Source organism: Helicoverpa zea, chromosome 11, assembly GCF_022581195.2.
Source record: "Helicoverpa zea isolate HzStark_Cry1AcR chromosome 11, ilHelZeax1.1, whole genome shotgun sequence".
Taxonomy (NCBI): Eukaryota; Metazoa; Arthropoda; class Insecta; order Lepidoptera; family Noctuidae; genus Helicoverpa; species Helicoverpa zea.
In genome coordinates this window covers 11451723-11476507 of record NC_061462.1, presented here as the reverse complement: position 1 = coordinate 11476507, position 24785 = coordinate 11451723, and the positions used below count along the sequence as shown (strand labels likewise).

General features: G+C 37.8%; 2 protein-coding genes across 3 annotated transcripts; one reads left to right on the top strand and one right to left on the bottom strand.

Moving 5' to 3' along the window:
- Positions 1–32: 32 nt before the first annotated feature.
- Positions 33–7006, bottom strand: LOC124634647 (FK506-binding protein 59). 2 transcript variants are annotated; one of them, XM_047170308.1, is made up of 7 exons: positions 6636–7006; positions 5991–6133; positions 3821–3941; positions 2759–3154; positions 2264–2535; positions 1808–1925; positions 33–1278 (listed from the first exon to the last, which is right to left on the bottom strand). In XM_047170308.1, the coding sequence occupies exons 1-7, from the start codon at positions 6835–6837 to the stop codon at positions 1259–1261; spliced, it is 1272 nt and encodes a 423-aa protein (XP_047026264.1). In that variant the 5' UTR covers positions 6838–7006; the 3' UTR covers positions 33–1258. The 2 variants fall into 2 exon arrangements, with proteins under 2 accessions (XP_047026264.1, XP_047026263.1); XM_047170307.1 differs by having other exon boundaries at positions 1815–1925; positions 6636–7005.
- A 1718-nt stretch (positions 7007–8724) lies between these two features.
- Positions 8725–23555, top strand: LOC124634646 (BTB/POZ domain-containing protein 17). The gene is made up of 14 exons (XM_047170306.1): positions 8725–9046; positions 9529–9669; positions 10007–10104; positions 10397–10478; positions 10673–10792; positions 11482–11618; positions 12269–12385; positions 13185–13297; positions 16734–17011; positions 18652–18768; positions 19175–19263; positions 20059–20178; positions 21046–21133; positions 21525–23555. The coding sequence occupies exons 1-14, from the start codon at positions 8963–8965 to the stop codon at positions 21591–21593; spliced, it is 1653 nt and encodes a 550-aa protein (XP_047026262.1). The 5' UTR covers positions 8725–8962; the 3' UTR covers positions 21594–23555.
- The last annotated feature ends 1230 nt before the right edge of the window (positions 23556–24785 follow it).

Here is a 24785-nt window from a genome sequence, read left to right as displayed (position 1 = left end):
GGCTGCCAGGTAAACTTTAAATAAAAGTGTAGTTTGCTCTTTAACAGTTTAATAAGTAAATTTATTCGTATAATAACTAAATACAGTAACCAATGTACTACAAATAAACCCGCTCGTATCCAAAACAAAATGCTACAAATTAACACTCGCCAGGTGACACACCTACTTGCAGTGTAACCTTCAGAGCAAAGGACACAAAAACTGAGTCAATTGAAATGTTTGCATTTCATTAAACTTATAGAACAAAACTAATCTAATCGTTACCAATAAACTTAATATTTAAATTAATTCGTGCCAAATTGTAACCCGCAATTAACAGTTGCGACTCGCTCATGTTACTCTGTGGGTGACACTGCAAGCAGTTTTTACAAAACCGAACATAACAACGAGTGGACAACAGACATACTGACCTACACGTACATACATAGAGAGGAATGATTTAATCCATTGATTATTAACATAATTGATTTCAAAAAAACACAGAGATTTAATTATAGTGATACTGGTGATTACTACGATAAGTTATGAAAACTAAACTACGGTTTACAACAATAAGAGTTATTTTAAGTTTGGTATATTTGAATAATTATGTGTAGTAGTTTAGTTTATATGGTGAGGAGATCTATTGGGTGGCTAGCAACGACATACAGTTTGATCTGAATATACACTATATGATATAACTACATTAATGCACTTTTGAGGCAGAATGCTTTATCATAGGTTGAAGCTTACACAGAATGTTATCTTAAATTAATATTTGAACTTAATTAAAAATACCCTCTTCATATTTAACATATGTAGAGGTTACAGATTTTTTAACCAGTATGTAAATTTAAAACGTAGCTGCATCAAGCAGAATTTCAAACAAATCTAGAAGTTGAAGTAATTCATAAATGATTTTCTTCAATTCCAGTTATTTAAAACATGGATTTGCGTATTTCGACCTTCAACATGATGGAGAAAAATACTAAAATGTGTTCTACAATTACCAACCTAAAAACCACAAAAAATTACTCACTGGTCAAAAACTCTGTTCTGAAATTCATTTAACAAAACCACACAAACCATGCAAGCATCATCCTACACCATCTATCCATCTCTTTACATGTTCTCAAACTGTCCGTCCTTGTCTAACAGTAGGATGTTAGGGTTTTCCTTCTCGAACTCTGTAGGTTTCCTGAGACGTTGCTGGTCGGTCCACTCGCCCTCGGCGGCGCCCCATTCGCCCACCTTCTCGCCTATCACGTCTATCTCGTCTTTAGCTCGCTGCTTCTCCACCTGGGACATGGAAATTGGAGATATAGCATTCAATCATTGTTACGCTAACTTTTTGTATGATTATATGATGCGATGATATTACAATGCCATGTTGACATAGAATTGAGGAAAGGAGGCACTAGGAACCGTAGGACAGTTATGCTATTGCATCATATGCAGCTAGGCTACTAAATTTTGTAGTGTGGCAGAAAGGATGTTTGAACAAGCTTGACTTCACATGAAATTTCGAGCAAAGTTAATTGCAGCAACAGTTGTATTATATGTAGCTATTTCTCTAGGTTTCATATGCTTTCCAGGGATCTTCACTTCTTGCAGTACCCAGATAAAATACAGTCTGTCACCCAGGGAAGTACTATCCCAACAATGAAATATTTTTCAAATCGATTGAACAGTTTCAGAGCCTTTACAGTACAAACAGTTTAGAACTTTAGTAAGATGATGCAATTTATATTCGAATTTACTGTATTAAGCAGATAAATGAATTCAGTGTAATGTGTGGAGCGAGAGTGCTATTAATAAGTTCGCGAACCTGTTACCTCCGTGTCGTGTTTAGCGAACTTGTCGAACATGTTGGCGTAAAGTTGCTTCTCCTTCTGCTTCTGTTTGGCGATCGTTGACTTGCACACTATTATTTGGTTCGCGGCAGCCTGGGATAAAAATAAATAAAAAGGTTTATTATGTGCTGTTATTAGTGCACTAAATATGTATAGGTAATGTAAACGAACATAAAGTAGATGAAGAATTATCGATGGTGGGTCGTTATTTGAAGTGAAAGTGTCACCCAATGAGCAGTGGTTCAATAATGAAATTGTAAGTTAATAAGAGGAGAAAATGCAAGTTGCACAGAAATGGTGCAATGACAAAAATTTTAAACATTTAAATAAGACAATTTATAGCTATGTCATCCATTTACGAGAAATTTGCAGGGTCTAGGTGTGACAGTCTAGAAATTTAATTATGAAGAATTGAGTACTATGGTAACTACCTTATTCTGTGGTTCAGCCTGAACAACTTTCTCAAAGTCTTTCATGGCGAGTTCAGCTTCCCCGAGGCCTAACAAGGCCTGCCCTTTCCTAAACAGGCCCTTGACATTGTTCTCATCAAACTTGAGGGCCTTTAGAGCGTGTTCTTTGGCCTCGAAGTGGTGGGCTGGAGTGACCTTTAGGTAGACTAGGGAAAGGTTCAGGTGAGCTGATAGGAGTAGTTCTTTTGCTAGGTTGCGGTTCTCTTCTGTTTCGCTGGTGTCTTCTGGCATATCTGGAGAAGAAAAGAATATTGTAAGGAGCGTTTTATAGGATTTTTGTATGAAAAATGCAGCTTTGAGAGATCTATGCTTACTTTCCCACTACTCCTAGTGATATTAGAACCCATTTTCATGGCTCATTACTAAAGTCATTTTATTCTAAAAGCCTAACAACCAAACCCGTAATCCTAAATATTAATAAGGATTCAATAACAAAATATACAATTGGAAACTAACCTTCAAGTAATGAAGTAACTCTCTTGTACATCTTAATGGCCAACTGGAACTTGCTTCCTTTAAAGTAGTTGGTGCCCTTCTCTTTGAACATCTTAGCTTGTTCCACCTTCTCGGCGCCATCCATGGACCACGCCTCTTTGGTCTTCTCGAAGTTTGTTAATTTCACTATGTACTCCACTGCAGAATTCGGTGGTACACCTAGATCGGCATTCCCTTCGGATTTGAAGGCATATTTAGGTTGGATGGTTAACCTCGACTTTTCTCCTAGAGCGAATTTTTCCAGTGCTCTTTCGATTCCTTCGCAAACTTTGTGTTCGCTGCCTTCTCCGAGAGGGAAGGTGACTGTTCTCGTGTCGAATACTTTGCCGTCGGCTTGAAGTCTGCCTTCCAGTTCAACTGTTGAGGAAATTAAGAAGATATTGTATCACAAAATGTTTTTAAATATCCAAACTTGATTGTTTGTACAATTTACCATGATCAATACCCAACTTTCGATCAAGTTTCAAATATGTTTAATTAATATAAAAAAACTGGTTGTCCATAATCTAGCTGTCACCACATTCACATAACGTTTATTTATCATAATATTGTGTATCACATTTCAGCCTATTCAGAGCGTCAAATGTGCGCCTAACAATAAAATATCATGTTGCTGTCAGTGAAGGGAAATGCAGCTTTTGTATTGAATTGAAAGCAATCCCTCTCTGTGAATAAAGTGAAAGGAAGCATTGTATGGCAGATATTATAGTTTACATGTTGTTTGTAATGATTTTCTTGAATTACATGTTGAACCTGGAATCTAATTTCTAGCTTGAACCATATTTTTTTCATATATAGCAAAGACAATTTCTAGCCTGAACCATATTTTTTTCATCTATGACAAAAACAGGTTAAGATATCGAGAAAAAATACTGCTGTAATCCTGCTTCCTAAAACTTATATTTCAAAGAGTATGTATGTATATTTGTTAGTTACCTACTCTTTCACCCAAACAGTACTCAATGGAATTCGAAGAAACTTTAAATTTTTTGAATGTTAGCTACAAAATCGTGTAAATAATACCTGTGACCATAGCGCCGTCATTGGGACCGTCGTTCCCGGTGCCTTGCTCGAGGATGTGACGAAGGATGCCCTTGTTCTTGCCAGGAGACAGGTCCTCCACCTTCCAGTCTATCATTTCGATCTAGACAATGGAAATGTAGGTTTAGATTGACTGATATTTTCGCAAAAACCGAAAAACACAAGCTGGTATTATTCTTTGCTTTCCTGGCTTCATTGAACATTAATTGAAAATAAAATAAACTTATATATATATATACAACTTAAAACTAATACAGTGCATCAAAAAATTGCTCCTCATCACTGTCACTGGGTAATGTACCCAAAAGACTGGCAGCATTGCCACGTTGGATGGCAATGCTCAACCTCTGTGCGAAATAAAAGCCAGCCTTTGGGTCCCGGGAAGTGTCAACCAGGCGCTGGGAAATATCCCTGGCAAGAAGGTGCGCCCTCGGACCCCACGGCCCTAGAGTTTCAACCCCAAACGGCTCAAACATGTAATTGCCTATAAGGTTACTATATTTGCGCCGCTTGAGATTCTCTGCTTGTGCAGCGGCGGAGCCAGCACAACATGCAGTTCCGGGAAGGTGAGATGGCGCAAGAGTGTCGACGCATGTCGCGTCCCACACTAAAGTCCTACCCACCTTCCACGGAAATAGCGACATGCCGTCTGGTCTCTTGCCATCGTCGCGTGCCAAGCCATTTGGTTCGAGTACGGCTGGCACGCCGACGGCAACAAGAGCGCGACGGATCACGTCGTTTATGTTGGCATGTCGTGGTATGCGGCCGGCACTCCGGCTGCACGACAGGCCGTGGTGACCGAGGCTGTTGACAGCTTCCCCGCAGTGGCAGCGATGAGGAGAGCAGCATGGAGCACCTAGTCGGAGGCAAACGGCGAGTCTGAAGGTGGTGTCATCAAACATGGTGCCTGTGTTTGAGGACGGAAGTGCAAGAAGCCATAGACCCGACTCCCATTCACCCACAGCCAGTAGGCGCGCTCGCTCTGCAGAAGTAATTGACGTATCGATTAAACTTTTCCGTATTACTCTGCAGAGCGGCTCATCCCACTGTCTCTGGGAGGACAGGTTGGCGGGTAAGTCGGTGTTCGGGCATGCGACTTTCCAAGCATTTAAATGATGGATCTATTTCATCCGTTCCTTCAAACAGAGGAGCTTCCAAAGATGTTAGGGGAAAGAATGAACATATGTGAAAGATTTTTGTCATCAATATTAGAACAGGTTAAGGCAGAGGTTTTTAATTATCAAAGCCTTAATTAGTTAATAATGGTACTTCATAAAACAATTCACATCTTTTGCAATGCAAATAATAAGTCAACAACTGTCAATGTATTCAGATGGTATAATATAAATAATAAGTGATTAAAATCATTATGCATTCAGCATATGTATTATGCATTCAGTTTTGCAAATTTATCCTTGCATATGGTCCCGTTGGTCACAGGTTATAGTAATTATTATGATTCCCTGAAAAAGTGACCCATTTCAAATCTATGCTTATATTATAAAGCTGAAGAGTTTGTTTGTTTGAACGCGCTAATCTCAGGAACTACTGGTCCGATTTGAAAATTTATTTCAGTGTTAGATAGCCCATTTATCGAGGAAGGCTATAGGCTACTTTTTATCCCGGTACGGGAAGTAGTTCCCACGAGATGCGGGGGAAACAAGTCTGGGGGAAAACAGCCTAGTGCTATATGATATTATGTCAGAACAAAAATGCCCCGCTCAAGTAGTTTTTTCATTTACATTATTTTAAATACACTTCATATTTATGTGAAAAGGACAAATAAATATGCAAGGAACTAAGTTAATGCATAAACAAATTTACAGTTGGTTTGTAACCACTTCCTGTAACCGCTGTAACCTCTATCATTTAGTTATTCATATCATTCCAGGACATTTGTGGTTATTTGAGTTTGTCAAAATAAATAATAATTCTTCAGAGAGAAGCATAATGTTCTTCCTCATGTGCAAGAAATTATTCTTCCTATCTTTCTACACCATTTTTAAATTTTTGTGGATTTAGGATGTCCCATTTTTGTTTTTTAAATCACATAGTCACCTTATGATTGCTCAATGAGAATATGCAATCATTTAACATATTTATTCCATAATTATGGCAAATTCAAAGACAAATTGACTTTAAAGGAACTTACCTCAAACTGAAGAGTAGAGTTAGGTGGGATCTTGGGTGGGCTGCCAGCACTGCCGTAAGCATACTGTGGGGCACAGGTCAGCACACAGACCTCTCCCTTTTTCATGGTAGCCACTCCGATGTCCCATGCTTTGATTACAGACCCTACAGAAGAGTTTGGTATGTTAGTCTTTGGCACCATGAATATGGAGCATACTGTAGGTACAACCTGGCCACATGTAGTATGCGCAAGAGAAAAAAAAAACTTTTCCTATTCTAATTTTGAATTTGTGTTCTAATAAGACATCTACATACTGTTGTGTGTGTTTAGATTACTTTTTGTGATTTCTTCAGATTACGATGACTCAACAAAATCTAAATAGAAATGTTATTAAACACATTTTTCTTTCTGTATTCAGTCATGAACTTTCAATCATTTTCATCATCCTATGCTTCAGTAAATTTTAATGAAGGTAGGATACTACCTTCACAGTGTGGTTTTCAAGTTATAAAACAAAGTATTTAAGGAATTGTAACCCTTCAAGCATTTGATTACTAGTCTAATGATAAATGTGGAATCTAATAATAGACTATACTCATAGATAAATCGATCAAGGCGGCGATCAAGAGGTCAAGAACTAAATAATTATTAAAATAAAACAATTACCTTTGCCCAAATTGAATTCGAAGGGTTCATTTCTGTCTCTGCTGGAGTCGAATTTGGTGCCGTCCAGCAGTGTTCCTGTATAATGCACGGTGACCTGACATCCTGCGTTGGGAGTATCAGTTCCCGTACCCTCCTTGATGATTCTCTTCAAAACACCGCGGTCACCAGTCTTGGTGATATCAACACCTTCATCGACAGTCATTGTGGATTATATTACTTTCTAATTAATTTAAATTGATAAACTCGTAACGCAACACGTTCGGCTGCTACGGCTTATTTTATACAAATTGATTATTTTTTCTCGAAAACTCGCAGTCACACAGTGAGTCGCGCGCCGGTCCGGATTTTTTTGAATGAAATTGTACCACAGATGATACACGAGGAAGCGTGGTTTGTTCTTTGTGGAATTTTCTAGATTGACTGTTAACTGTTTGACACCAAGGCTTTTGAGCAATTTAATAAAACGTTACATTTATTTAATAGCTTCACTCCAATTTTATTGATTTCAGACATCTAAGATTAGATCAAATTATATATTTGTCACTCTGAAATTGAAAATTGTGTTTAGTACAACGAAAATTAACGTTCATGCCAGTGTCACTCTCTTTTCACCCTCCTAAAATTATGATAAAGCCAACTAGCCAACTTATTGGTTACTTTCATTTGCCAATGTTAATTTTCATTGGTATCTATTCATGCCGCAGACGCATATACAAGGGTTTAAAATACACCAAAACAAAAAATATATTTACAATTCATTTATTATGAGGTTTCAGTCTTTAGAAGTTAAATTTTACAGAATATAATATGTACCTGACTTAACTTGCAATAAAATGAACCCATGGGTAATCCTTACCCTTGGACTACCCATACATTAAATGCTGCTGTAGCTTACAATTTTAAATAAATTATGCACAGCAATTCTTATATGCAACTAATAGCACTTAGACCTAAATATTAACAAAGATCTGCCTTTTCATGGCTTCATTTAACATTTTAATTTTAGTGAACAATTTTATATTTTTAAACTATAATCTGTTTATAGCTAATATATTTTTGCATTGCATAAGAGACTTCATAAAAATGGTACTTCTGTTACAGAATAAATATGTACACCTGAATAAATAGAAGCAAAATGTAACAAATAAAAAAATAATTTAAGCTGCGGAATACAAATGTTATCATTTTGAAACTCTAGAATTATCTACATATCTAATCAGCGGTTTTACAAACATAAGTCTTTATATACAACCTGGATGAATATTTTAACAATTGTTAGGGCATTTTGTTACATAATATCTATAAAAGTTGGGTGAACTTTGCGATAATAGTTTTTTGGTTGCATCAGTCTTCCATTCATCAGAACCATCACAACAATCACAGATACCATCGTTTACTTGACTAGATGGAATTGTATTGAGGGCTACAGGCTTATTCCTGTATTGAGTTGCACAGTAAAAAGTTCCGTTCACACAGGCACTTGTGCTCGGCTCGTCAGTACCATCTTCACAGTCACAGAAGTCATCATTCACTTGCTCGAAAGGTATTTTCTGATCAGATTTTAAGCACTTGAACTCGTTTTGGTGATTTGGTCTGTATTTCAACATATGGTTGTACAATACACCATGGAGTACACCGTTTGTGTTTATAAATCTATCAGCCTCGGAACGCAAATGCGTGTACGTTTCTCCTTTTTCATGTTCCATATCTAGGACTGGAACAACTCTGTTGTTATTGTCGGCTTCCGAAGTTATAGTTAAAAAGAAATACAATTGATACAAAATGAAACATATGATCATACAAAGAGTTAGTAATATAATGTTCTTCTTTTTTTTAAGTCCCATCATGCCGCTCATTGAGATCTAAGCACTTTCACTGTATCACACAAGAATTCACTGATAAATAAACACGGAAGAATATAGATTTACATTACAAACGGTAACACAAAACATCCGCAAGGCTGACCTCTGTTTATACTGCATCTTGCTCTTTTTCAACATGATAAAAGAGACAGAAAGTAATTTAGATGCATCAGATGTGAATAAAAAAGTTGGAATGTTTTGAAAGAACAATGACAAGTGCAATCCAATTTACGCGTACGCAACCACAAAATCAAGTAAGAACAAGAACGGAATCAGAAAAACTAATGCGTAAAAGTAAAAACGTCTCAAAAGTCAAAGTCAAACATAGTGACATGTTTGGTTACGTCATGGACGGGTAAATAAAAAAATTACGTTTATTGACGAGCGAAGAATTATTTGGTGAAAAGTTATTGAAAATCATTAATCGTAAATCTAAATCAATGTGTGAGAATTAAGGCCATCATCATGGATTTCTTGACGGTGGACCGTCAGGTGTCTACCTCTTCGGAGAAAAAGGGGGATGAATCTGAAGCCAATGAAGATCTTGAGGTACACTACGTTCTTATTGGTTTTTGTTATTTTGGTCAAGTTTCCAATTCAAATCAGTATTTGTGACTGGCTATATTCGTCCTGTTAACTCGTTTACTATCCTTTAAACACGGCCTTCGATTATTGCTTGTCACAGGACGACAGACAACAAATTTTATTATTTTCCCTTATCCTAATTTTAGATTCTTGCTACTAAATACAGTAAACAACAGTGATTTTGAGGTAGTTTCCAACAACTATATAGTCTGAAATCACCAACCCGCATTAAGCAAGCGTGGTGATTAATGCTCAATCCTTCGCAAATAAAAAAAAGGCTGTAAAAGTAACAGTATGTGTATGTAGGACCTATAGAATGTAATCTTGTGGTTGTTCCCAATATTCTATCTATTCATTGTTTTGCTTTGTTAGGAATTTCTTATTACTTGTAATGGGCTAATGTCTAAGTTCTATCTCTACCTTACTAAGCTTCAATTCTATCCTAGGTGGACAATTCAAAGAGTGTGCTGCTCAAGATAGCGACCCTGTATGCAGAGCAGCTGATGAGTGATCTGATCTTGGAGGTGGGAGGAGTTGGGTACCCAGCCCATCGGCTCATACTGTGTGCCAGTAGTGAAGTATTTCAGGTATGCATTTATTTGGAAACTATTTTTAAACAGATTCTGGTAATATTTGCTATTTAGGAGTGAAATAAGGACTAACAGTAAATATCGCAAAAACGGGCCAAGTGGGAGTGGGGTTCATGGCAAAAAGGTTCAGTAAAAAAATCTTATTTGCTGTATGAAGCCTTTTCAATTCTAGTTTTCACTATTTGTTATTCTAGCTGTGGACATTTCAATTCTTTATCATGGGTCAGACGAAATGGACATATGGTGAAGTCTTAGTAATAGGGCATTGTTTTACTTTTTGGGTATGGAAACCAAAAAAGGAATTACTGGTTAAGCTTTATTTTACCATTTTCAGGTGATGTTGATGAACCGTGAGTGGAGCGAGTGGCGAGAGAGTCGCATCGTGCTGCAGGAGACTCCCACTGCTGCATCAGTGTTCCCACACTTCCTTAAGTAAGCCATGTTATTAAACAGGACTGTGGGAATGTTAGAAAGAGTTACCGCGGCCCTGATACATAAAGGGCGTAAGAAGGAACATGGTTGATTTCAGTTAGTAAGAGTTTGACATTCCCTCATGCTGCACCCATACTGGGAGGGGTCATTTGAGAATTTCCCAGCAAAAAGAAGTCATCTGGTTATTCAGATTTGTATATGTAACTTTTTAGAATAGGATAACTAATTAAACTAATTTATATTAGTTACCTTTGGATAACAAGTTTATTAAAAAACCTGTTTGTTGTTCCAGGTATTTTTATACTGGCCAGATTAGAATATCACATCATACAGTGTTGCCAGTGCTATCTCTTGCCGACAAGTATAATGTTAAGGTAAAGAATGCTTTGAAAAAAGTTATCTGTATTTTTTTTCCAAATTACCTACATAACTTATTATCAACTAATGTAACGCCCACCCTTCACCACTTCCAATGTGTTTTTGCTGTGAAGTGGCGCAACACACTCCCCAGCAACACATGTCTGTTTATTAGGTCTGTTATTTACAAATTATCTCGTATTTCCTTCAGGATCTAGTGACGCTCTGCCTGGGCTACATGTCGCAGCACATCGCGCAGGCCGCCAAGCGCGGGCAGCTCATCTCCTGGATGCAGTACACCATGGCGTGTGGACATAATGACGTCGCTAAGGTAGGAAATAAGCCTACCGGATTTGCCCGGTAACTGGGTTGAGGAGGTCAGATAGGGCAGTCGCTCCCTGTAAAACACTGGTACTCAGCTACAACCGGTGAGACTGGAAGCCGACCCCAACATAGTTCGGGAAAAGGCTCGGAGGATGATGAGATGATGACAAAATAATTGCAGTTCTTTCTGTTTTTGAAGTAGGTAAATATGTGTAACAATAATTGTGTACATTTTATTTAAGCAATTTCGTGCTTCCGTCCTAACTAATATTATAAATGAGAAAGTAACTCTGTCTGTCTGTCTGTCTGTCTGTCTGTCTGTCTGTCTGTCTGTCTTTTCTTCACGCCTAAACTACTGAATCGATTTGTGTGAAATTTGGTACAGATATACTTTGAAACTTGAGAAAGGACATAGGATAGTTTTTATTACAAAAAAATATAAAAATAAAATTTATTCCGGACATATAGCGCCACCTATTGGTCAAACCAAAAATCTACCGGAAGTTACTATTCCACGCGAAAGAAGTCGCGGGCAAAAGCTAGTATTACTATAAACAGCCAAGCCAGTTTAGAAGTTAACGAATTTTTGCTTTTGTAATTCTTGATATAAAAAATTGCAAATCTTATACTGCAACTGGTTTTGACGATGTAGAATCTATCCTTTCTTGGTTGTAACCACCAACTTTGTTCGTGCAGGAATGTCAGAACTTCGTGAAGTGGAACTTGGAGTGGGTGTGGTCTGACAGCGACCTGAGCGAGCTGGAGGGCGAGACGCTGGTGCAGCTGCTGCAGCAGAGCGACCTCGTGCTGCACAACGAGATGAGTGTCTACCGGTGAGTGTCGCTAGAGATGTGACACCAGTGTCACTAGTGTGTAAAGAGGCGTTTGTGAAACAGTACCCTAAAAAAAACTCCCTTTCTCCACTTCTTTTGTTAGTCCAAATCAAAGTTCAAATTGGATGTCAAATTTCTTTCATCATAAAAGCAAAATATATCTGTCCATGGAGGTAACCAAGGACAAAATATGTATCAAATACATTAGTTGGTAGGTGGTGAAATAATGGATGCGGGGTTGTTTGCGCGATTTAATGCGGCCCTGATACACAAAGGGTTCTAGGAGGAATATGGTGGGTTTTAATCAGGAAGAGCCTGGTACTCTCTCACGCTGCTAACCCACAGCCAGGAGGGGTCAAATAATAAATTTGATTTTTACCATGAGACAGACTGTGTGAGGCAATTAGGTGTATATTTTTTGGTCTTCAGAAAAACAATACACCTGTCTTTGGTACCTACATGCATATTATTTTTTGTAATACTCTTTAGGGTCATCATCTCCTGAGACTTTCCCAACTATGTTAGGGTCGGCTTCCAGTCTAACAGCATTCAGCTGAGTACCAGTGTTTTACAAGGAGCGACTGCCTATCTGACCTCTTCAAAAGGTCCTCTAAGGGTCTAATCTTAATAACTGCTATGATTTCTTCCAGCTTCGTAGTTCGGTGGTTGAACCAGCAGCGCGAGCGTCTCTCGGCCTCCGACTTCACGGAAGCCGAGTTCAAGACGCACTGGGAGTCTCTCGTCGCAGCTGTCTTCTCTCATGTCAGGTCAGTTATATAGTTTGCTGGACAGATTGAAAATATTATTAGCTAATATGAAACAAATCTATGTATGTGGTTCGAAATTTTTGTCATCATCATCTCCCTTGCCTTTTCCCAACTATGTTGGGGTTGGTTTTGTTCAAGTTTTATCCTACTGTTATAGTTATCGGCACGAATCTTGAGCTCTGACCTACATCTGCGCAGAAGTGATTTATTGGGTCCCTTTTGTGGTATGAAGTGAGGCGCGGGGGCGTAAATATTATAAATGTAAAAGTTTGTAAGAATGTATTCATTTATGTATGTCGATGTGTTTGTGATTCTTTCACGGTTAAAGTTCCTGATGGATGCTTATGAAACTTTGCTTTGGAATAATAGGCTACTTTTTATTTATGTGCGGGAATTAGTTCCTGTAGACAGACAGAAAGAAAGACATTAGAGGAAGTCTGAGTAGCGCCAGTTACAGAAAAGATGAGAAGTAGAAGATTGTCGTGGTATGGGCATGTAATGAGGAGGGATGATACGCATGCAACAAAGTGTGTGCTAAGTATGAATGTAGATGGATGGAGAGGAAGAGGAAGACCTAAGAAAAGGTGGATGGAATTGCCTGAAAGATGACATGAATAGGAAGGGAGTGAGTGTCAGTATGACGAGTGACAGGGGAAAATGAATGACATATTGCGCCGACCCCAAGTAAAATTGGGAACAGGGCATGAGAAAGAAGAAGAAAAGAAGCCAGACAGAAAGCTAGTGCTCTTCACATGTTTACTTTCACAGTTATCATAAAATTCTACTGTTTCCCCATCAGATTCCCCATGATGTGTCCCAACCAGCTGGCTAAGCTGCTGCTGTGCCCGCTCACGCAGGAACACAAAGACTTCTTCATGGAGAGGATGGCCATCGCCATGAGCTACCAGTCAGGTAACGAGTAAATATGAACCTTAATGTAGCAGTTATGAGGTGCATTTTCAGGTTAGTTTGAAGACAAAAAACATATTGATTTGATTTGAAAACTGTAGGAACTGCAACGTTAGAAAAATAAATGGAGTATACGAAATTGGTTGTGCGATCTATTGTCCGCAATCTTTTGGGTATTAAAACCGTTGATGTGTGTCTACATCGCTCATTTCATTTCAGTATAGCTCGCTCATTTCCCGCATTTTCATAAGCATCTCGTGGAAACTACTTTCCGAACCTGGATAAAATGTAGATAGCTTTTCAGTAGTGAAAGATTTTTTTAAAGCAGTTCAGTAGTTGCAGTAAACATCTTATAATCGAACTAGCTGTTGCCCGCAACTTCGTCTGCGTGGGCAATATAGAATCGTCAAAATACTACTTATCCCGTAGGTGCATTCTTTCACGTGACAGTATAATTAGGATTAGCACTTAGCAGTCGCATAGATTCATTGATCAAGGTTGTGTTGTGGATGTGACCATTTATCTAAACAAAAGAAGTAAAGTTTGTGACGTTGTTCAGCCAATTCGGAAAATTATTTTACAGGAAACAGCTATAATCTATGTCTACATGCTTTGAATCTGACAAAGCTGTCATTTGTACATTTTCTGCAGCTGCTGTGACTAATCAGAAGCCAGAAAGTCTGTCAGTCTTACCATGGATATCGTCTTGTGTAGTTGACTGGATTGAAGATAGGTAGATAGGTAGTCGCTCCAAGCAAAATATTGGTACTCAAACAGATTCGGTGACTGGAAGCCAACACCAACATAGTTGGGGAATAGCTGGATGGATGATAAAATGAGTCATCATCATCAGCAGGCGCATAGGGTAGGATAGTTTCACTTACTCATGGTAAGGCTGACCCCACATTAGGCGTGCGCGATCCTCGGGCGTGTGAGTAGCGCGGGCGTCGCGAGCGCGCTGCGTGAACGTCGCGTTTTGCTGCCCTGCGGCATGTGTGAAGAGTGCAAGCGACGCGCTCGCGGCGAGCACGCGGCGCTCGAGTTGAGTTCTTACCCCTTCGCCCGCTATCCCCGCCGCCCGCTAAACGCCTTAGCAGTTAAACGTCAAGGAGAGCGGCGCGTGCAAGCCGCGAGCGCGCTGCAAATGCCGCAGGGCAGCAAAACGCGACGCTCACGCAACGCGCTCGCGACGCACGCGCGGCGCCCGCGCTACTCACACGCCCGAGGATCGCGCACGCCTAATGTGGGGGATGCCTAAGCCGGGACTCCACCGAAATGTTTGCATTAGTTCACGAATAGGCAAAATGTACGTATCTGTGAGAGTCCACTTCATGTGTTCGTACTTGAAACCTGCAGTTTTGCCAAGATTTTCAGAATGTACGCTCGCAATTTGTCATTTCTTGGTGGAGCCAGCAAATCAAAAGAAACATAAGTGTTGTATACTGTGCGTCACTACCGCACACCGGGAAAATTTCGCTCTTGCGGAGGACGTTCATATACCATATTTTGTGTCACACGTAAACAGGACGACAGTAAGTATCCACCGAAACACTTTCAAAGATCTGATGAACGAACAAATCAGACCTGACTTGGTCACCTGGGGCCAATCAGAGCTCTATGAAGCGATAATACGCTTTGGCTCCTACTGTTATTGTGGTTTCTGAAAATTTATTCACCTCATTCAACGATGAATGTAATTCTGATGGTACTATTAAGAACACTTGCTTAGCGCAGAAGCTGACGTTGACAGGCCGACTCTTTTGACTTCTCGAATAGGATACCATTGGTTTTTGTGCAATGCACACCTGCAATGCATTCTGGATTAGGATAGGATATAGGTGGATAGGATTTGCAACAGAGAACAATTCTGTCTTTGTGATTAAATGACATCAAACGTAATTTTATATAAAAGGTGTTTTTTTAGACTTGGCTCGGATCTTACTGAGACTGTTCGTAATCGTGAACAGTGTATTTGCGATCAGAAGTTGAAAGTAAACATGTCTCTGGTATGCGGCGCGTAATTTGTACGTTTTCAGACGCATAAAGCATTTTACGTGTGTATGGTATTAAATCGAGAAAGCTCCCATTTCTTATCTGCACTTTGTATCTGGGCTTGTTTTTAAAGCTACAGAATCCTACATTACCTACCTCACGCTTAGCAGCGCTTGCGAGAGATAGATCCTCGTTTCTTCTAGGATTAAGTTTACATATTTTGCATCAGAAAAAATAATTAAGGTCTACTTAATACTACTCACTCAAAGTAATTTGTTTTAAGGCCACCACATTAGTGGAAGATAAGCTAAACTATGTTTATGAAAAAATCCTGATATGAACTCCATCTGTAACTTTAAATAATAATTAATTGTTCCACTAAAGTCATCATTTTTGACATAATGTTCAAAAAATAATTTAGATGGCACCGTTTTTGGCCGAGAACTATTAATTTTCCTTTCATCAAGGTAATAATTATAGTTGGATTTTGATGTGGCACGGCAAACTTACAAACACTATTGAAATGTCTATCGAAAAATTACACTTCGTGTTAAAATATGGTGAATTACGGAAAATACACAACTCCATCTGTTGAAATAATAATCCTCTATAAAGAATGTATGGTAATATTGTCATTTACCACCTCGCTCCTTTGACAAATTGATGATGTATTTTATTTACCACAGATGGAGCTACTTTAACCTTGGCTAAACAAAATTTTCATATTTTTTTTTCTTCCGAAGTTACTTATAAAGGTGTGATTTTCTGTGTAAAGATTAATAATAGGTCGATCAACTAATATAAGTACAACATTCAAATGTACAGTTTTGACAAATAGATTGCGTGTCGTAATATTTTACATCTTGAATTCACAAAATTAATCATATCTTTTGATAGAGTGAATCGATTTCGATGAAACAAAAACTAAGTACAGATACCGGCACGGATATTGGGCTCTCGGCGGAAGAGTGGGGATCGCTTTGCGCACCCGTACGCATAAGGCAATAAGGCAGTAAATCGCTTCTGCGCAGGTGAAGGTCATGGCCCGATATCCGTGCCGATAACTGTAATACCCCAAGTTACGTAGAATTTTTGTATATAAGCATTGTCTGCATTTAATTCGTAGATTTTACGTGAATCGCGAACAAACAAACAGATAAACAGACAAACAGACAAAAATGATGGAAATGGGTTCTGTTAGTTATCCTTTAACATACTGGCTATTTTTTTTGTCAATTTCTGCAATGTACAAAAATTACTTTTCTACAGATTTATTATATGTATAGATAAAATCCTTTTTCAACTGAATTCCTAGAAAGGCGGAAGTATTCAATTCGGATGATTTTTGTTTAAATTAACATACACAAGTTCTTTTATATAGTTAAAGTCAATTGAAATTAAATAATACAACACAATTCGTAATTAATAACTAAATCTCTTTAACCAGGTCAATACGAACGCGTATCAGAAGTCCAGCAAACCGAAGCCGGCCGCATGCTATTCACGCCCCGACTCTACACCGAAGACACGTGGGGCTCAGTGTTAGCCGTGGACAACTTCCACTCGCTGCCCTGCTACCACACCCGGACCTTCATCTTCAGCACGAGACCCTCGATAGCTGATGTGGCTCCTCAGGATAAGCTGACGGAGTGGACGGTGGATTTGTACCCGAAAGGGGTGTGGTTTAGGAAGAGCTTGCTGATTGTGTGGGCGGGGACTTATGACGTGAGTTTTTTTTGGCTTTTAGGTGGTTTTGGGTGGTGGCGAAAGTTTTTATTTGTGTGATATGGCGTTTTCACACTAGCGGATTTTAAGGGGCTTAAAATCTTAGTTCTTTATTTTTAGTTCTTACCGGATCCTACGGGCGGTGTCCGTGAGAAATTCAAAGAATTGACAACTGTGGAAGTGTGCCCGGTTGGAAAATAAATAAAATACTTGACCCTACAACAACTATCGGTATAAACAATGATTGATTTTTGTCGCTCCTAATTCGTCGTGCGTAAAAATCCGCTGGTGTGAAAGCGGTTTTATGCTTTTAACTGTTAACATTATATAAATGCAATTCAAAAGTAAAATGCAGGGGTAAGGTCGAATGTGTTTTGTTGTTTATGTATAATGGCTGTTGCTTCATTACTTCATAGTTCATACACTTGTAAGTATGAAAATAGCTTCCAAATGTTTTGGGTATCGATGTGAGGTCGTGTTTCACGACCTTTGAGTGGCCAGTTAATAAAAATAACATTATTACCATTATTACAGTAGTTTTTTTTCAAATCCGTAAAATTTTGCCAATCAATATTGAACCTTATTCTTTAGAGATAAAGTTGAAAATCTATAAATGATATAATTTTACATAGTCAGAGGTGGTGAATCAGACACTCAGTGTATTGTAACATGTATAGATTAACAGTTTATTTCGTTTTCTTGCGCGAGCCGTTTTTCCGAACGCGCGGACCCAAAGGGAGGGTATGTACGGTCATCACAAGTTATTGTTGAGCCACCAAGCTTTTCTCAAGCCTATTTTCTTGCATTTTCATAGATATTTAAGTGATTTTAAAACTTTTTTTTTCATTACTTTCACATCTTATCTTCTTCAGTAATTTGTGTAATAAGGCCAGATATACTTTGAAAAAATATATGTTTTTTTGGGAACATAAGCATTAATATTTTTTATACTTATTTGCTTGCTTTTAATATTTTCTGATGAACATTGGTGGATCAACAATTTCTTGGTTCGATTGTATGAATGACAGGCTTTTTATTTAATTACATTATCATGGGTTAATAATGTTATTAGTAAAACACATAAAAAAATCTTTAACGTTAACTTCTGCAAAAAAAAAAACCGAAAGCACTTGAGTATGAAAGCGAAATAAAAAGATGGAATAAATGTGATCATTTTATTTATTTATTGCTTATATACAGTGCCTACTGAAATGCGGAATTTTGTTGATCGAGATTATTTTCAAAATTTTATACTAAAAGGCTATTTTGCTAACTTGCAGTTACTTAAATTCACTGAGCACGCTTGCATCATCTACAACCCGTATCGCATACCGAAATACACTTATATATCAATCAGACATTCTTAAATCTGCTTCTACAATTCATGATTTTTTATATTCCAATAACATATATATATACATAGCTTACTAGACACTGAATTTTGACATTAGCCCTGTAGTAACGTCAAAAACCTATTAGTAGCTAGTAACAAAATCGATAGATAGATATGTGATTGAAATATGCATAACCAAATCGACGGTTAAATATGCTATTGAAATCATCAGTTAAACACTCGATCAACAAAATACCGCAATTCCCTAGGCACCAATCACCAATTCCTGATGACCTTCTTTCTCCAGGTGCCGGAAGTTGTATTGCGGACGGTGCGGATATCTATCACGTGTCAGAACTGCCCCGAGTATACTGTTAACCAGTATGGCGAGACTGAGCAGTTGGAACCTGATGTCAGGGTTAAGGTTAGGAGATATAGATAATAAATCATTTGTTCAAATAAGGCTAAAAGTGAGACATTTTTGAAGGTCAATTTTACAAAAGACCAACCTTCACCACTTCCTATGTGTTTTTGCTGGGAAGAAATAAAAGTGGAACAAACTCCCGGAGAGTTACAATTGTGAAGTACTGGACATTGTCCGTATGTTGATTTTCACTGTAGATACATACTATTTTCAATAAGAAAAGGCTCTTAATACTTAATTTACTGACCGTCTCGTCACGTCACGAGAGAGAGGACGAGTTTAACAAGTAACATAATCAGTCAGAGTCCGTATATCGGTAACGTTCTCTATGTTGATTGACATTTACCATAGCGTACTTATGAAAGAAACAAAATAATATAAATAACAATAATGTTCTGTTTCTCAGATCGGTATCCTAGTGTGGGGCGTTCAGAAAGGAGTAGAACATGTGTCCTCCGTCGTGGAACGAGTGCATCGGTTTTCACCACAAAACAGGTACAATTTCTTGCTACTTGCTGCTTACTACCTTTATTTGCAGGTGGTTAAAAAAATTTATGTATTTTCTATATTTAATTTATTTACTAAGGCTCCAGGTTCGGTTTTTTACCCGGATGGGATGCAGGAGAAACCTCTGGCAAAATCTAGTTATATTAATATCAAGACGCGGGAATCAGCTGGTAACTAATATATTGATTTGTGACACTTACCGTCTTACCACAAAAACTTTTAAACGTCAGTTTAAGCCTTGTCTAAAAAAGTGACAAATTATGACGTTGACATATGGTTCATTTTGCAGCCACAGTGACTTTTAGACAAGTTTTTTTTAGACAAGTGTAAAACAGGCGTTTAAGTTTTTGTAGTAAGGCCATTATTCTCAGGCGAATATTATACATTTAAATAAAACTACTTTTACCATATGGTCACGGGCAGGGCAGGCGGGCATGTTATTATAGTATGTATCAATACATGCAAGCTGTAATACCTATTATTTTTAAAAAGAGTAACCATGGAGTTTCTTGCCCGTTCTTCTCCATAGGAAGCTACTTTTGGAATGGAAAACTAGAATCAACTTTATTTATATTTTTTGACGTTCATAAGTGCTTGTGAAAGCCTAAATGAAATAAATGATTTGACTTTGACTTTGACTTTGACTTTGACTTTGGGCGACCATGAATGCTGTTAAGGATCCGAAACGTTGGGATTAAATTTAATATTAATATATCCGCGATAAAATCCGTAAAAATAGTTTTATTTAAATAGTAACTTAGGTATATTATTTTTTTGTTCCAGAGTGCTGAACATAGACGGCGCCCTGGACTTCGACGAGCTGAACACGCCGCTGTACTCGCCCGCGCCCAAGCGGGACCTGTCGCCCGCGCCGCCCACGCACAAGTACAGCGCTTGTAACACGTATGTTATACATATATTTCAGTATTTAAACTAATGTGCATTCCTTATTATTATGTACCCACCTAAGGAGTATATGAAAATAAATCTCCTTACTGATTTACTATGTAACTGAAAAAATATTCATAACTATAATAGTGAGTCACAGCACATTATTCTTTATAAAAACTATTTCAAAACGATTATCGATGCCGAATCATAAATTCATTTATAAACTGAATGAATCAAGCTCACTGTAGCTTAACGTCATAATGCACCTCTTAAATTATTTCAATGAGGGCTACCGCGTATGAAATCGTCGCTAGAGGCGCTTGTGTAGCGTGAGGTCTTCGCGAGGGTTTATATTTCTAATTAAATTAATATTGTGAATATTTAACGATACTTTAGATTAATTATGGCAAATACAGATCAGGGTTCTATAAATGTCACTGCTTTGACACCCTTTAATCTTTCGGAAACTTATGTTCGCATTTCTTTTTCGAGCAAAACGGCACTGCGCAACACTGTGGCATCGCCAATACGTTCACACAATAGTTCTATTGTATTACATATGATCTAATATAATCATCTAATGTAGATATAAGTTTTAGCGCTCATAATACGAACTTTGATTGCCATAGTTTTAGACCTCACGCTACAGTTGCGCCATCTGGTGAAACAAAAAACGGTAGCCCTCATTATCTTGAAGGTCACTCGTGACGCGCGTAAAACAGCTAGATATATGTTTCTTCCAAATCGTTTTTCATTATTTTTTGCAAAGTCATCGTACCCGAATTTCTGTGGCTTCTTTACTATCATTTTACTTCACCTCTTTCTTCATTACATACATACTTTCACAGCATATTTCATCAATGTTATTTATATTTGCAGTGGCAGCAAGCGTTGTTCCAAGTGTTCGGATACCTGCGACTTCCCCGAACCGAAACATCTGTTGGGTCCTAACAAGGATCAGCTGCGGGTAAGTTTAAGAATAAAATACCCAAATTCACCAACAGCATAAACGTCAGATGTCAAACTTTAAATCAATTGTTTACCATGAATTTAACATAAGTTTTTTTTTTTTCAATTTAAGTAAATATTTTATTGACGACGTTCTGAAATAAACTTTTAGTACATTCGGAGTATAAATATAGTATATTCGGATAAATGTAATTTGAAATATTTACTCATCTGAATCAAAATGAAATGAATGAATAAAACATCTCATTCGTCACGATAGGGATGGTCAAAATGCAGAAATCTAATGCAAAACACCACTTAATGTGTTATATAAAATTGAGGCCGAAACCAAAAGGGGGGGTTTTCGTGTAAGTGGTTAATTTCTTATTTTTATTTAATTTAATTCCCAGATACAAGTAGTAATAGTTCCTCTAACGGACTACTGCCACGTGAGCTCGAGCGAGGCGGCGCAGGGATGACGTCACAACATCGCGCACTCGCTCTGCCGCCCCCCCGCCACGCATGAGTGAACGAGATGCATATATTTCTCTCAGTTACTGCTTTGCTGCAAGAGACGAAGGTGAATAGATGTTGGTGAGGTATGCTTGTTAACTCTGCCTTGCTTGTGTAATTTGATCGTAAATAGACGAAAACCTAAGACAATCCTAACTAATATTAGAAATGTGAAATTTGGTACAGACATAGTTTGGAACTTGAGGGAAGGAGGTAGGATAGTTTTTATTACAAAAAAATATAAAAATAAAATTCATTCCGGACATAAGCGCCATCTATTGGTCAAACCAAAAATCTGCCGGAAGTCACTATTCCACGCGAACGTGTCAATAATATAACTCATATATCTGAATGGCACATGTGGTACCTTATATCCATGTGTGGCATGTTCCCTTCGGGACGCGGGTAAAACCGCGAGCGATGCGCATATTGTTCTTTCATATATGCCGTTACACAAACTTTCGCCTTTATATTGTAAAAAAGATATTTAAAGTGTCAGTTATCTGACAGTTAGCAGTGCTATGTGCCTGTAGCCTGCCTAAAATTTCCGTCAGATATTGCAAACGAAACCTCTGAAACCAAAACCATGATAAAAACTGTCAGAGACTCAGTAACCGGTAAAACTGACCATAAGATATGTTTCCATCTCTGTCTTACTATAGTTATTTGGCCATTGAAAGAAGGTGACAAGCATACTTCTTAGCAATTAACATCTTTGTCTCGTTTAGCCACTGAGTTTGTTAAGTACATTAATTATTAGAAATACTTTTACACCATATTGTTTAAATATGTTTCGTTGAAAATATTAAAATATTTTTTTAAAGAATTTCAAGTATAAATTATATTATGTTAGCTGAAAGAATGGTGTAAATTATTTTAGTTAATGAATAGCAAATTTTGCAAAAAACCCCGGTGTGTTACCGGGTGATTTTGGTTAAGATTGCTAGGTTCATTTTATTAGCCTGATAAGTTAGATAAAATATATATGTAAATTATTATGTATGACGAGGGTAGATAAACGACTGGATTAAGGAAGGTCTATTTGAGATGAAAAACTCATAGTTCAATGTTTGTATGGTTGAAGTAAGGATTTTAATGTGTTATATACTCACTGTGGGTCGCTTCACTTACCTATAATGCTAACCGAACCATTTTCAGTTGTCAAATCGCCGATGTGACCATTGGGCGGCAAGTATACGGCTGGTCATGGTTTGGTCATAGTTATAGTTAAATGGTGCAACTCTCCCTTACTGTATTAATATTAAAATTCTAGAGTAATCAATGACATTAATGTGAGGGTTCAGGCGCTTTTTACCAACCATATTGATGTACTTAAACACATGTGTCTATTATTGTCTGAATTTGATCGATTTTCAAGTCTGTATTAATAAATTGAATTACTTTGGCTTTGTTATAATTTGTATCATAATCAATTTGCTATTAAAATCGATGTTCTTGAAATAATTCGACCATTGTCACTATTGAAGAACAGTTGTGTTTTTGAGCCCTTATAATTATTTGTACATTGTCTGGTAGCTAAACCTAATTTATATTTGTTAAAATGTTATTGTTCTCGATGTAAACCTTTTTGATGTAATATCTCGGTGTTGGTTAAATTCATGAGTGTTGCCATTCATCAAAAATAATAGTATCACATTATAAGTATAAAATGATAATTGCGAATGGATGAAAATTTAATTTAATATAATAAATAATGTTACATAATAATTCAATCAATGTAATATGTAGATAAATTTATTGCAAGCCTAATATTTATGTTGTAATATTCCGTTATTTGGGGTCTAGTTTTTTAAACCTCTTTTTATATTTCTTAAAATGTTTTAGGAGCTTAGGTACGCCGAAATAATATGTTACGTAACTTTGCAGCGCTCCATCTATGTGTAAATAAATTGTTTTTAGTTTTAAAACAGTGGTGTCATTTATTTATTTATATTTGTATCAGTTCCATTTCAGTTACATTGGAAGACGAGCGTACGGAGTCCACACATCTCTCGTTGACACATAAAATAAAAAAAGAAATCTTCAATGTCAAAGGAATATGGAGATTCTTACTGTTCATTATAATTAATAATATTTTGTATCATCATTTTATTGAAGTTGTCTCAAAAGATCTTCAGCGTGTTGTCTCCGGCCCCACGTTCGCAATCTGAAAATCCGGGACTCTATAGTCTCGTGGCCTGGCCAAGACATATGATACCTAACAGAACCAGTTCAAGCAGGTTGTATTTGCTATAAGTTTATAATTTACAACTCTTGGCTTAGAGCGTTTAAACTAAACTGGATACTAGCACAAAATGTATAATTTTTTTCATGAGTTACTTTCATTTGTTTTACCTAAATCCGCTGTTGAAGAAGTCTTATGTCCATTGTTAAGATAGCCGATTATTCAGTGATCAAATGCAGCCTACAAAACTTTCATTGTAAATCCCAATCTAGGTGAGTGAACATTACGTGAATTCTATATTTTTAATTTGGTTAAAAAGTACTTTGTGTCCCAGTTTAAAAACTCTTTATCGGGTGTTCCGAGAATTCTCGATTGATCGTCAGTCGATGGATTGATCGACGAATATCGATTCATGGCATCAATCGGTAGTTCTGGCAACACCCTAAGTTATGCTGTATGTCTGTGTATGGCGATTATCACACTGCCCCGCATGATGCAGCGTAGTGCGTGGATGCGTTTTTTTCCGTTGTATGGTAATATCTCCGTTTGTATGGAAAACACGCATAGTCCAACACACTGAAAATGCATCCACGCGCGTTCATGCGGATCACGCACATACATGCGGAGAAACACGCACCCCCCGCGCGTAGGTGCGGGGCGAGACGCAAGGTATGGCACACTGAATCCCGCAATGCCGCGCGTGATTTTGAATGGGCGTGACGTGTATATTTGAAAATGGAACTCGCTGTGCGTGAATTTACAAAACGCACCTACGCGCGTGAGTGCGTGAAAAACCCGCACGATGATGCAGATCTGCACTCCCGCAGGAACGCGCGTAGGTGCGTCGACACGCAAGATGCAGCGTGATGCGGGGCAGTGTGAAGATCACCTATATGTGCAATATATGTCTTATTACACTGTTCGCTGCAGTATTATTTTGTCTATTCGTGCGTAATTTGTTGTAAACGTTTGG